At 53.6% G+C, this 13449-nt stretch overlaps 5 protein-coding genes across 5 annotated transcripts; 2 read left to right on the plus strand and 3 right to left on the minus strand.

Moving 5' to 3' along the window:
• Positions 1 to 179: 179 nt before the first annotated feature.
• Positions 180 to 1204, minus strand: CCMA1212_003045 (Sphingoid long-chain base transporter RSB1; the record flags this gene model as incomplete). Its single annotated transcript, XM_073700409.1, has 3 exons — positions 180 to 421; positions 495 to 838; positions 942 to 1204. The coding sequence occupies 3 exons, from the start codon at positions 1202 to 1204 to the stop codon at positions 180 to 182; spliced, it is 849 nt and encodes a 282-aa protein (XP_073561127.1).
• A 387-nt stretch (positions 1205 to 1591) lies between these two features.
• On the plus strand, positions 1592 to 3658 carry CCMA1212_003046 (uncharacterized protein; the record flags this gene model as incomplete). The annotated part of the gene is made up of 1 exon (XM_073700410.1): positions 1592 to 3658. The coding sequence occupies one exon, from the start codon at positions 1592 to 1594 to the stop codon at positions 3656 to 3658; it is 2067 nt and encodes a 688-aa protein (XP_073561606.1).
• Positions 3659 to 6246: 2588 nt separating this feature from the next.
• Positions 6247 to 7351, plus strand: CCMA1212_003047 (GPI-anchored CFEM domain protein; the record flags this gene model as incomplete). The annotated part of the gene is made up of 5 exons (XM_073700411.1): positions 6247 to 6327; positions 6387 to 6570; positions 6624 to 6754; positions 6811 to 7221; positions 7283 to 7351. The coding sequence occupies 5 exons, from the start codon at positions 6247 to 6249 to the stop codon at positions 7349 to 7351; spliced, it is 876 nt and encodes a 291-aa protein (XP_073561605.1).
• A 738-nt stretch (positions 7352 to 8089) lies between these two features.
• On the minus strand, positions 8090 to 9137 carry CCMA1212_003048 (Pirin; the record flags this gene model as incomplete). Its single annotated transcript, XM_073700412.1, has 3 exons — positions 8090 to 8256; positions 8322 to 8893; positions 8977 to 9137. The coding sequence occupies 3 exons, from the start codon at positions 9135 to 9137 to the stop codon at positions 8090 to 8092; spliced, it is 900 nt and encodes a 299-aa protein (XP_073561143.1).
• Positions 9138 to 10363: 1226 nt separating this feature from the next.
• Positions 10364 to 11021, minus strand: CCMA1212_003049 (uncharacterized protein; the record flags this gene model as incomplete). Its single annotated transcript, XM_073700413.1, has 2 exons — positions 10364 to 10855; positions 10962 to 11021. 2 exons carry the CDS (start codon positions 11019 to 11021, stop codon positions 10364 to 10366), a joined length of 552 nt encoding a protein of 183 aa, XP_073561138.1.
• Between the last annotated feature and the right edge of the window lie 2428 nt (positions 11022 to 13449).

A 13449-nucleotide genomic window follows, 5' to 3' on the forward strand; every position in this document is an offset into this window, starting at 1 on the left:
TTTAGCATAGATGCGAAAATGTCAAACCATGATAATGACTATAGCGAGCAACTTGGCGTGCAGAGACGCTTAATGCCGACCTCACGATTTCAAAGCTGTAAGAGGACATGAAGTTTACCTTTCATAGTTGGTATATTTCGTTTGCCGTGACGCCTATAACCGGTGGCGTCTCAATTCAGTCAACTTTTGCCGCCGACTTCAAAGCCACTGCTCATTGCCTTCTCAACAAGGAGACGACGCCTGTCAAACCAAAACTCCGGATGCATGATTGTCAGGAGAATACACATGACGATCATGGGAACACTATCCAACGCAATGAAAACCCCTTCCGCAGATGAAAGAGGGCCATTGAAGCCCCCGTTGAGCTCAGCCACACGCCAACAAGACCGTATAAACAGACAAACAGCAGCCACCGCAGCGCCTACAACAAATCAAGCAAGAATATCGAATCAGACTCTTGTATTCAAATAGTGGGGGACACAGGCATAACTTACAACCAATGTAGCCCACTTTCCTGTCCTTTCGAAGATGTCTGTACGTCCTCTTGCATACGACGGCGAGAAGAACGCAGAAAACAGCCGTGACGAGAACCTGTGTGCCCAGTCCCGCAATCATGAGATCTACTCCCACGGGACTGGAGGCGAATATCGCTGCCAGAGAACCCCCGCAACCGATGAAGCATAGACAGATGAAGTCTCCGAGAATGAATAACGCGGAGAAGATTTTGGGGGTGATGTGTTTGAGGCGTGCTGCTGGGTGGTGGCGCTGGAGGGTGCTTATGCACAGGTACAAGGAGGAGGAGAGGAATGTTGGGCCGAGGGTGAGGCCGATAATGTACCTGTATCGAATCACGCAAACCTCTTGTCAGTTCTCGTACAGCACACCGGCGTTATAGTTGACGTGGTGAAAGGGGGGTTTGTAAAGGAAGGGGGGAAAGGTACATTATGTATCCGTTCTTGTTGGCTCGACTGTGCGAGAGCTGGACTTTGGCAATGTAGCCTAGGAGTTCCAGTAAGAGGCCGCCCAGCATGCCGATTGCGTAGCCGTAGAATTTCGGGAAACGAAGTGATAAAAAGATGTGTATGAGGAGGAGGATGGTGAAGGTTGCTACGAAGAGGGCGTTTGGGGCGAGGAGAGGCGTGAAGGAGAGGGCGCCGATGCCGTTTGGGGGGACTTGGCTGGTGGTGTTTGTCGTGGCGTTCATTGTTTCTGGGCTATGCAGACTGACTCAACTGACTTGAAGATAGACATGGCAAAGGGGAAAAAAGACAAGGGAAAGGAAAGAAAAGACATCATATTTCAACTAGGGAACTCAGCTGTAGTCTTTTGCCGTGCCTTGAAGAATCTACTTTCGGAGCTTCCAGACGGCCCTCCGTGCAATATCGCCGCTAAATCGCCGTCATATCGCCGCTCAAGTCCCGCTCAACCACCGTCAACCTTTCCACTCCAACTCCCTTCAAGAACACGGCAGACCTTCACAGCTTCTCCCAACGGCAAAGCACTATATTTCGCAAAATCTCCGTCCAATCTTATAGAAACATAGCCGTTTCTTCCAGAACCACCAAGCACGGAAAATTCCCACCCCGTCGCGATGCGGCTGAAACGCGGCGTCGAGCGGGCATCTTGCGATTTCTGTCACGGACGCAAAATCAAGTGCGACCGCGCTTCGCGGGAAGACCAAGGCCAGACGTCTTGCTCGCCGTGTTCTTTGCGGGGAATCCAGTGCAGGCTTGATGATGCGGATGATGTTCGACTTCTTCGCAGGCGGCGAAGGAAAACGGCCGGCGAAGAGAAGCCTGTGGGACAGAACCCATCACAGATGTTGACAAGTTCTCCTGATGCCAATGCCACCAGCGTTGGCAATGTGAGCTCAGTGGCCATACTATCCGACAAAGAAGGCGTGTCACCGCACGCAACAGGGCTGGAGCACCACTGGGAGCCTCACTTGCAACCGCATATAGATGACGGTATTCCATCGTCAGTGGAACAAACGCCAGACTTTTCGTTCGTCGGCACTCCTTTTGAACTCAGCCCAGAGAGCATCTTATTCCTGGACCAAATATTCATGGGCGTGTGTGATTCATCGCTAGAATATCTGCAACCACAGATATTGATGGAAGGCAACGTCCGGTCCTCCATGGGCGGAGAGCAAGCTGCTCAAAACAGGCCACACGAGGCGCTCACGGAAGCATCATCTTCTGCCTCTCCGTCTTCTCATAAACCCTGGTTGGAGTGTCATCTTGATGAGGCAGCTTTCAACGCAGCACTGCACGCCTACTTCGATCTCGCCGCCGTCCACCTCCCGGTCCTCATGGAAGATGCCTTCTGGGAAGACTACCGCGCTGGCCGATGCAGCCTCGCCCTCTTGTACGCCATTGCCTGCCGAGGCATCGCCTTCACGAACACTGCGGACAAGTGGGACAAGCAGCAGCGCCTGGCCTCCAGGTTCAGAGAAAGCTTCTTGGAAGCAAGGCAAGTCTCAACAGGCAAGGGAGCCATGCGTCTTGACGACCTTGAAGCGCTGGCCGTCATGGTCAACTGGACGTACGATGAGACGCAAAGCTCGCCTCTCCATTCACGACTCGGTGATCTCTTCTTGACCCACGAAGCTCTCGTCCTAGAAACTCTCCAATCTCGAATCAAGGATGGCGGTGCGATAGAGGAACAGTCAGGACCGGCAGCACCACTTGCACGCCTGGAAGAGCGCCGCCAACTCCTCTTTTGGCACGTATACGGCCTTGACGCGTTCCATAGCCTGGACCAGAAGACAATGTCCCGGATACCAGACGGCGAAGACAGCCAAGGCCCCCGGAAACTGCCGCGCCATGGCTCTGGGAGCTATCTTGATGCCGTCCTGAGTCTGGCTATTGTTGCAAGAGAAATTCTACAGACGTTGGTAACCGTCAGCACGAAACGGAATGGCGTAAGGCCTCGCGATGTAATGGCACTCTATGAGAGGCTCAATCATTGGCAGGAACATGACTGTCCAGCTCATCTTCGCAAAAGGAGAGATGGCGATGGTAAATTGATGCTATTGGCTATGGATGCATCGAGCAAGAGTGGGTTTCTTCTGCCACTGCAGTGCTCCATCCTTTGGCTTCTGGAAATCAACTGTTATATGCAGATTGAGGACTGTGTTTCTCAGTACGGCGTGCAACACGCGACTCCTCTCGAAGCAGAAATGATGGCTCTTCGCGTCGAACTTGAGGCTCTTCGTGCGGTTTACGACGGCATGGAGATATCTCAATGGATAAGGCAACACTCAGCTACGTCGAATCGCGGTGTCGTCGCCCAGAATCATTCTCATTCTCTGGTCGATCTAGCACCATCAATTGCACGCAATATTTGCGCCGGCCTCTGCTTCTGGATATGTGAGCGCGGCAAGAAAGTATTGGGTCATGGTTCCCCAAGTACGACCATTGCTCGCTCGCAAACCCGGCAGAAGGAAGCACAATCCGCAAAACAAGATGTCAATGATTACATAGAAGCTGCCCGGCAGCTTCGAAGCGCAGTGGCGACAGCAACATCGCACAGAGACACGGAACAGGTATTGGATCGACTCGACAAGCAGATTGCCTTGTTCGAAGCGGCCCAGGAATCGCATGTCGCGTTGGGAAAGGAGGGCATCGACGAGACAGTCGAATCTAGCTCTGCATAATTAAATCAACGAAACAATGATGCGGTTCCACAGCAGAGAGCCCTAAAGAATCTGAATGGAGGAATCGAGTCCTCGACGTTCTATGAAGCCTGGCAATGCTCTATGTAGGATTAGAAGTGACGTAGAATTAGCTGTCCGAGTGAGTCAATGACACCAGAAGCCATGGCCGAACGACATGATGAGGTCAGTCAAATCAGGATTCCAGGTCAAACAGCACCGAGGAGGCCCGAGCACGAGGCTTGTGCATCTCGCCGTCTCGAAGCTCCTCCAAGCAGCATGGGAGTAGAGACCCTCGTACCACGGCGACATGACTGGATTTCATTTCGTCCAGTCACTCGTCCTTTTCGACCGCGACTAGCCACTTGGCAAATGCGTGGTCGTGAGCCACACAGCGAGAGTCTCAAATATACAATGGCGCTGGCAAATCATTGGCAGGACAACTAGGGTTACTCCAGCTGGCCGATCTTGATTGCACGGTTCGATGATGCTGAAGCGGGGCCGCACTCTGGTTCTGCTTCTACTGTTGCCAGTGGAGATCCGTTGGCACCATTGTATTGGACCGTCTTGAGGTTGATGTGAGACATTTGGCCGTCTTTCGTGGAGCGCGGAACAATCGTGCTGTGCAGTAGAAAGCAGTTGCTCGGAAGGAGAAACGAGGAATTGTGTCGGATTGCTCGATTGAACTATATATGCCGAATTGAAGTCAGTGTCGGGGCAAGGAAAGTATCATAGATACCTTATATAGTATACTTCGTCCAAGCATGCAGAGAAACCTAGAAATGGTTGCAGCAGAATGAGGCAATCAACTCCAGCCATCTAAAACGCCACCGCTTCCATTGCCACCAGCCAAGGTCGCTGTACCTTTGAAGCTAGGGTGCCTGAGCCTATCGGCTTTTGCGTCGTAGTGCAATGCGGCAGCCGGGGCGCGAGCTGAAGTCCGCCGCTCAGGTGGCTGGAAAGTCGGAGCTAGTGCCCAGTAGTGGTGGTGATGCTTCGATCACTTTCTCTCCTGCGAAGCTTCAAGCTGCTTTGGGTGAAGCCCTCATGAACTTGGAAGTGCTGAAGCAACAGCACGTGAGTGGACGGCGTCCTGATCCTGATGTTAGTCCTCAGCTCTACCAGGGTCGGCAAACGGTGGACCTTACGTTGCCAAGCTTGTCAAGGGAGATGCTGCTCTGTTCCGAGCCGATAACCGACAAGATGCCCAAGTGGCTTGCTCCTCCACAGCTCCTCCACGTATCGTCCAGCACTCACAAACAGCCGACCTCACGGAGCTTGCTGGGATACAAACAGCTCCTAGGACTGTTGTCGTAGGGCCTCAATGCAAAGGGACTTGGGTGCTACCTAGGCAACGCAATACGGCTACCAACAGCAGCAGCTCCGTGCCCGGCAGTCTCTGGTTGTTCATCTCATCTGCCTCACATTCCATATCCAAGGAGTGGAGGAGTGCTGTCTCACAGCTTCCCTAGACTCAAGTACCACCCAAGATGGAGAAAAATCGAATCATCGGTACCTGTACTTCCAGCGCCACAGTTGGAGCATCCCGATCGTGCATCTGCAATTTGCAGAGACGGCGTCACTCAGGCTTCGTCACTCCACCCACCCCTGCCAGGCAAGCAAGCCAGACGAGCCCGACAAGATCGCAGCTTCCACCTGTGGTGAATGACGTTGGTAGAAGCAGATCTGCCAGCTAGCGTGGGGCAGGAGCGTCAGTTGCCGGCAAGTGGTGCAGATAAGGTAGGCGCAAGGTACAGACGAAGGGCAGCAAGGCAGTTACAAGGCGAGGTACATCTCGCTGGGACGTCTCCGGCTCCTTCCTCGCTCCATAAAGATTCCAGACCTCCTTCTTCTTCCCACGATCCGTCAGGTGCACTCAAAGTAGTTCTTTCCTCCTCTTCCTCTCCAACCTTCAGCTTCTTCACCTCTTCCACCTGAGCCTCTCAAGACTTCTCTCCTCCGCCACCACCGCTTTCAATCAAGAACAAAGAGTCCAGCCCTTCAGGTCGCCTCCTCATCGCCCTTCGTTGTTTGCCTCGTCTCTCTTTGCGCGTCTGTATCTCTCAGGTTGGTCCACCTCGCCTACCTTCTCCTCCTCGCTCACCAAACATTGTCTGCGTATCTCCCTCTTCCCGTCTGCCTCGCATATCTGGACAGCTTCCCGAGCGTCTACAACATTGGGTGGTCTGGTTGCTTGTCCTGAGGGAACACCACAATCCCTTCACAATCCACAACTCCATCCGCTCATCTCCTCCATTGCGTCGTACAACCCCCTTGTACGGCCTAGCACAAACATTCATCGCTCTTTGCTGGCCGCCGGAGATCGACCATCTGCTCTGCAGTCACTCCTGCTGGCCTCTGTGATTAAAAGCTGCCTTCAGTCCTCGAGAACCCGCCACCTTTCCACTCCTCTATTTGATCCCGCCTTTTTCTTCAGCATTCTCGCCAACTTCCGCCCTCGCAGCCCTCTGACCACCGATCGCTACCTGTCTTCTCCCTGCGGATACCAGCAGTACAGACCTTCTTTTGTGCTAACGGGGCCATTCCCTTTACAGGACACCAGTCGTCTTTTTGACAGCAGCATCGTCAAGATGAAATCCGTCGTTATCGCCCTTTGCACTTTGGTTGCGGCCACTGCCGCTCAGGGTTCTGCCAACCTCGCCGCCTGTGGTGTGAGTATCTCTCTACTGTCTTTTCGGACTGTCTACACCATTTACTAACCATATCTTAGCAAACCTGCGCTGCCAACATGTTGAGCGCCGACAAGGCTGATGAGCTGGGTTGCAAACAGAATGACTTGAGATGTCTCTGTGCCAACAAGAACTTCCTTTACGGCCTCCGAGATTGTTCCGCGGCTATCTGCTCGGCTGAGGATGCCAGAAAGGTGGTCGAGTACGGTATCAGCGTGTGCGCTGGTAAGTCTTTCGCTCAACTACACACGTCAAGAGCTGTCTCTCACGCATTGTAGGAGCTGGCGTTGCGATCCAAACAAGTTCTGGAGGTGGCAGCGGCAGTGCTAGTCGCACTTCCAGTGCGTCTGGTAGTGCTACTGACAGCGTGTCGACACTTGTCACTGCTACTGCTTCTGGTGCTGTCACTGTGGGTTCTATTCATCTTGCCATCACCGAGTTCACTTTGCTTACACTTGTCATCAGGAAACTCTCCTCACTACCCTCACCTTGGATGGCACGACCATCACTACCGCCATCGCTACCGCCACCGGCAACGCGAGCAATGGAGTCGTCTCTACGTTCACCTCTGCCGTTACGGAGTCCGACGGCAGTGTTCACACGACGACTGGTCAGACTACTCTCGGTGGCACTATTTCTGTCACTCTCACCGGCTCTGGACCTCTCGCCACGAGCACTGACAGCGCCGCCTTGACGACTGTGACTTCCGGCAGTTCTGCCATCGTCAAGACTCTCACCACCAAGTCAACCACCGCTACAGTCACTGAATCAGCAACGCAGTCTGAGTCCACCTCTGGCGCCGAAGCCACTGGGACAGAGACTGCGACTGAGACTGGCGGTTCAAGTGCTACCTCCACATCCAGCACTGGCGCCGGCGTAAGTCTTGATCTTTCGACCTAATGACTTATTCACTTTCATCTGACTCGTTCGACTACAGGTTCCTCAGAAGACCGCTGGTCCTGTCGGCATCATTGCCGCCGCCGGCCTTGCCATCCTCATGCTCTAAGCATCTCTCCCAAATGGCCCCTTTTGATGTTTTGCGTTGCACATCTTTGATATATAATACCCTGTTATTGTCTCATAATCCTCGACTTAGTAAACATCTTTCGCGCTCGGCGTGGGAATCGGCGCCGAGCCTATCTTTCAATGACAAGGAAAATAGGAACCAGGTGAATGGACATGAACCGGGAAAATTCGACGAGGACTAATGAATCATATGGTTTTTTCATTTCTTCCTAATTGGGCCATGGAAATGCACTGAGGATTTGGTGATTAATTTTGTTGCTTACGGGCCAGTGGAAAGCTGAGAGCACGGCGAGGCTCAGGAACAGGGCTGATTTACATGCTCACATCGTCTGTCTGGCTTGAGGGCCCCAAGACTGCCGTGTACCGGGCACAATGGATACCTGATTCTGACATGGTCTGGATGAACGGGTTGGCTCTCTTGCTGTACTTTGACAGGACGAATAATAAATAATTTTGGTGCAACTCGCGATTTAGCATGCCGTGACAAGCAAGAAGACGGTGCACCACCGTGTCCGATGAATGTACACTCTTCTATTGCAATATGTCAAGATTGATCTAACGTAGTTAACACCATACATATAAGCCATGATACGCCCTGTCAGGTATGTCACTGCAAAGTTGCAGTCCCAGAATGCTCCAAGTATCACCAAGAACGCCAAAGTCGGCCAAAAGAGAAGCCTGGCCAGAAACTCGTATGTCGGCCAGGAGGGTAGGGTATCTAGTATACGCGGTCGCCAATCTTGCTCCTCCAGTTTTTGGCACGCTCAAAGCCGTTCTCGTGGCTTTGGAAGTCGGAAAAGGTCTTCATGACCTCTTCCTCGGAGTTGAGGACGAAGGGGCCGTATTGCACGACCTTTTGGTCTAGAGGAGTTCCGGCGATGACGACTGTGGATCAGTCAGTATATTGCATGTCAAGCATCCACCCCCATTTTGACGATGACAACACTTACAGACTCGGGCGTCCTTTGTGGCGTTGGCTTCCGTCGACAGGTGAATGACATCGCCCTCCTGCTTGAAGAAGACGTTGTCGTACTGCTCAACCTTTCGGGCGTCTGGGCCCTCGCCGACGATGGCGCTGCCATCGAGGACGTAGGCAAAGGCGTTCCAGCCCTTGGGCAGCTCCTGCGTGACCTTTGCGCCGGGCCTGAGGAGGAAGTCGAGCAGCCAGACCGGGGTATAGGCGAGCTCCTTGACGGAGTCGACGCCGTGGCTCTGGCCGGAGATGACCTTTACGGTGGCGCGCCCTTGGTCGACGTCGACGGCCGGGATCTCGGCGGCGCGGAGGTCGCGGTAGCGAGGCTCGCAGTACTTGAGCTCCTTGGGGAGGTCGACCCAGAGCTGGAGGCCGACGTTGGGGCGGCCGTCGGGTTGCTTGCGGGGCATCTCGGCGTGGATGATGCCGCGGCCGGCGGTCATGAACTGGAGGTCGCCCGCGTGGAGGGTGCCTGCGTTGCCGGCGAAGTCTTCGTGGTCGATGACGCCGTCGAGGAGGTATGTGATTGTTTCTTGGCCGCGGTGGGGGCTATTGAAGCATATCACAGTCAGTTATATGAACCTAGTTCTTGTCATTCCGGAGATAAAAAGAAGAGTTTGACGACGACGTACTGGTCTGGGAAGCCGGCGGTTGTGGAAAAGTGGTCGAGCATGAGGAAGGGGCTAAAGTTGCGCTGCTCGCGCGTGCCGATGGATCGTCGGACGCGGGCTCCGGCGCCTTCGGCCTGTTCGATGGCGCGGACGACTTTTGCGATGGCTCGGGGGACGGACATTTCGGCGGTTGGGAGGTGGTGGTTTGGAGAGCTGGTTTCTGATGCCTTTGCCGCTGAAGTCAATTCGTTTGATGCTGTTTTGCTCAACAAGTCGCTGCACTGGGCAGAGAGAGAAGTAATCGCGAGCGATACGATATCAGAGACGCTTTCTCGATGTCGATACAGCACTGTCGATGCCAGTCCAATGACAATTGCAAGGATGATCTGAAAGAGCTTCATGTGAACCAAGCTTGATTCGCAGGGATCAGCGACGGTTTATATCCAGCGAGCAAACAAGGCTTTTTCTCCTCTGGGGGAGGGGCGACTCCAGCAATATAAAGAGAGAAATTTCTCGACGCTCGGCACCATTCCGTAATGCCGCATGCCTAATCAAGCAATTGTATCATTTACAAAGCTTGAAGCCCAGCTTTGGGAGCTTGGGTTCGCGATCAATAATGTAGGAGGGGGGCGAGGTTAACAAAGCTTGGCTCCGCAATTAGTCACCTTTACATCAGCAGCCGAGCTTCTGGTCAGCGAGGCACTTCCGGTTTCGTACTTTTCCTTCTGCTGAGGTGCTCGTCAATGTTCTTACTCAGCACCATCTTCCCCCGTTTGCCTCAACTGAAGATTTCTGTGGTAACCATCACATGATCTAGGGGACAAGCGGACAGTGTCGAACAGCGTCACGATTCTTCATTGGCAAAGCAAACTCCCATTGGTATTCTACCCTTTTTTACGTCCTTCCATACAATGGCCCATACATGAAAACAAAGAAGAGTCAAGTGTCCCGTATTGAAAACCCTCCCGTCCAAAGCCAATCGCCACCCATTGGTGGTGGAATCGGGGTCCCCGTCCCTCCCAATTCTCAGGCATCATGAAGGGGGAAACGGCGGGCGGAGGGTTGATTGTTTGGCAAAAACAAGGAGCGGAATGAAGATCGAAGCAGATCGAATCAAAATGCGTCAGAGCTCGGCCGCCAGGGGAAGGCGACGATGCCAGCTGTAAGGTGCCCAATCGCAACCGACCGAGCTGTCGACTCCGCCTCCCCTGCTTCCAAGTGCTTCTTATAGCATGCAAAACAGCCTGGCGTCGGAAGACGGCAATCGGTTCATGAAAAGAGCCGACGCGAAGACAACGAAGAGGAAGAAGCTGGGGAAAAAAAAGAGACAGAAAACAAAGGAAAGGGGGGCAGGTGACAGCCGGTCGAAGGAGAAACAGGATGCGCTTTCGCTGTGATGAGACCTCGCCTACTGGTTGATCTTCTCCTTGCCGGCGTCAGCGGCCTCGGCCTTCTTGACGGCAACCAAGTTGCTCAACCAAGACAGCGTTTCGTTGCTAACGACGAAGGCGGTGGAAACAGCAGCCTTGCCCTGGGCTACTACGCCGCCCTGCTCGAGCTTCTTAAGCTCGGAAGCGTAGATCTTGGAAACATGCTCCTTGCCCTCGAGGCCCTTCTGGTAGGGAAGCAGAATCAGGCTCCGGGTCTCGTTGTAGAGATCTCCAGTGGGCTTCTTGACAATTGGGAAGCGCTCGTCAATGCGGTCCAGGGTCTGGTCGCCAAGGGAGTCGGCCTTTTGGAAGTAGGGGGAGATGAGGCCATAGGGCTTGGAGAGGTAGGGAAGCACAGGGGCGGCAAAAGTTCGATAGGCCGAGTCGCCGAGCTTGATGGACCTTTGCGCGAGTTCGTTGGAGGTCACGGTGTGAATGCTGTCGCTAACCAGGGGATACGAGAGCAGATGCTGCGAAGCGGGTTAATCACCAAACCAAGGCGCCGTACGGGATGGATTCGTTTGCCGATTAGGGGACAACGAAGGGATCGGATTGCTGTTGCTCAGCTATGCGTACCTGGAGAAAGGCGGACTGAATGTGGTTCGACACCTCGCCGTTGACCTGAGGAGCAGGCATTGTGATGTAAGAAGTGAGGCTATGGGTAATTCAAGTATTGGGTAGGTGAGGCTGGAGATGCACAGAGACCGGCGAGCGTTGCGACTCTTGTGCTGGCTGACGCGGAACAGGTCGAGAACTGAAGTGTCGATGCTGGATGAGATGAGGGAGGTGGCAGAGACAAGAAGAAGGATGAAGAGAAGGGGGAAAGGATGCAAGCAGAACAGAGCGAGCAGGGTGAGAGGAGAGCAGCAGCAGGCGATAAGGACGGGGCGGATGCCTATTAATGAGCATTCCCCATTCCCCATTCCCGCGGATTCCTCCCCTCCCAACGGGCAGAGGGCGCGCCACCGGGGATGATGTATTGATAACGCACAAGTACCCTGAGCGCCGCGATTGGGTGCGCCTGTCGCGGCGCCGTCCCGCGAACGGTACTTGTGGTCAGTGTGTTTTTCCCATGCAGTAAAAGGGAACAAGCAGCACTGCAAGAAGAGGGACAAAAGGCATGTGAAAGCGGCGAATCCAAGCTGCCCAAACGTGTGAGGCTTGCAGCTTGGTACCGTGCCGCGATTGGCTGGTGCTTGTGCTGCTTCAGCCACACTTGCAGGGATCCGGTGCCGCGCTTTCGACATGTGAAAGGGAAGCACGATTCGTTGCCAGCCAACCGCAGCAGCACGACTGGCTGCTCCCAAACCGGCTGCTCTCTTGATATTTTTTTATTTGGTCATTTTTCTTTTCCATTTGTTTCTTGCTTGCGTTTCATTTCCTGATTGGGAGCAGGGTTAGCGGCTCATCCGGATACAGGGTCCCGAGCCTCTTCATGTCGGATGAGGCTTTCTCCAATGATCTCCTCTCCTTCAGCTTAATCGACGCTCCCGGTAATACTTTCGCCATCTGCAGCTGCATCAACCCGTCTCGAAGCATGTGCTGTTTTCCTACGGATACGTGCTCCAGTGGGAGTATTATCCGATACGGAGTCAGACTACGGAATACTAATCAGCTCAATTGTATCGCGGCAGAGAAACCCCGGGCCGTCCGCAACCATGAGGCACTCAGCCAACGCCCGACGGCTGATGATGATATGTACCACAGACGAGTCGTCCGGAATGGCGACAACGGAATGGCGACAATTCTGGTCCTTTTTTTTTTTTTTTGCGGTGTGTATGTGTTGGCGCTATCTCTCGGGGATCCGACCAATTTGACGCAACAATGCACATGCATTGCCTCTCCCCGGCGTCGTATTCTGTCATCCGCCTTATCGCTGAGATCGATGATCAGTCAGCTCTCAAAGCCGGAAGATGGGAGAAAAGAAGCTCACTTCTCGACTCCACTCGCACCAGGTAGATCCCCCTGCCCTGAGGGTGAGAGTTACAGGTAGCAGTTCGGCTGATTGACGGGAAGCTGAGCTCGGGGCGTCCTTATCTCTCAGCCGATGGTCCCAGCTCTCAGCACTCTCAAACTTGGAGCATCCGTATGGGCATAGATGAACGCGATCGTTTGCACTGCCGCGGTAGTGGACTGACTCGTCGCTGCTGGGAACGGCAATGCGGCTTCGTATGCGTCACCGCTCACCCGACTTTCCACATGGTAGAGAAGAAGAGGGAAAAAAGGCAAAATCCCTCTCACGGTGAGGTATGTACGCACACCCATCCCTACACAGGGGTAAAAGGAGAAGCCGGGAGAATTTGGGGGGACGATATCTGATGAGCCACCACACGGACTGTAGCGTGAGCGCCAAGGACCTCCGTCCATCTCAAGCTTTCGACAGCTTCTACCTAGGTAATCGGAGACCGTATGCTGACTCTTACCTCGTATCTTTCCGGGTTGAGGTGAACGATCCTGGAGGGCTTCATCATTCACGTGCTAGTAGATTTAATGTTGCATGCCTTGGCTTAAGAATGTTGCGTTTTTTCCCGTCCGGGCGTTCGGCTCTGCAACGCAACTGATGATGTTTATGATGTTTGTCAAGGGTGGGTTGATGCACATTTCAGATTTGCCAAAGAAAATCCCAAGCCATCGGCACCGATTTGTGTAGCAAACGCAACGCAACGCAGCCCATAGCCACTGCGTATCATCCCTCCTACGCTGTCCCCCTGAATGCACTTTTTGCCTTTCCCCCTTCAGAAGATTGTCGAACCAAGAACTTTTTAAAGTTTTCATTTGCAGGTCGGAAGTTTGATCGATCCACGCCGGCGGCTGCTGCTAGCATCCAAAGACAACACACCCCTGTCGCCTTTCATGTGGAGTATGTAGGATGGAGTTCACCAGCCACAATCACATGTGAAAAGGGACTTGAGACTGAATCGTGTTTCTCGTTCTCTCCCCTTACCTTTGAAGGGCCATTGTTTGGCGGGCAAGGTGTGTTTTGCTTATCGCGCTCGGCACGGGCCTGTGCTTCATTTCCGGGGGGGGTTTTGTCAAGATCTGACATATGAAAATCTGTTGATGC

The sequence above is a fragment of the Trichoderma ghanense genome (genome assembly GCF_004382785.1).
Source record: "Trichoderma ghanense strain CCMA-1212 chromosome Unknown scaffold_2, whole genome shotgun sequence".
Classification (NCBI taxonomy): Eukaryota; Fungi; Ascomycota; class Sordariomycetes; order Hypocreales; family Hypocreaceae; genus Trichoderma; species Trichoderma ghanense.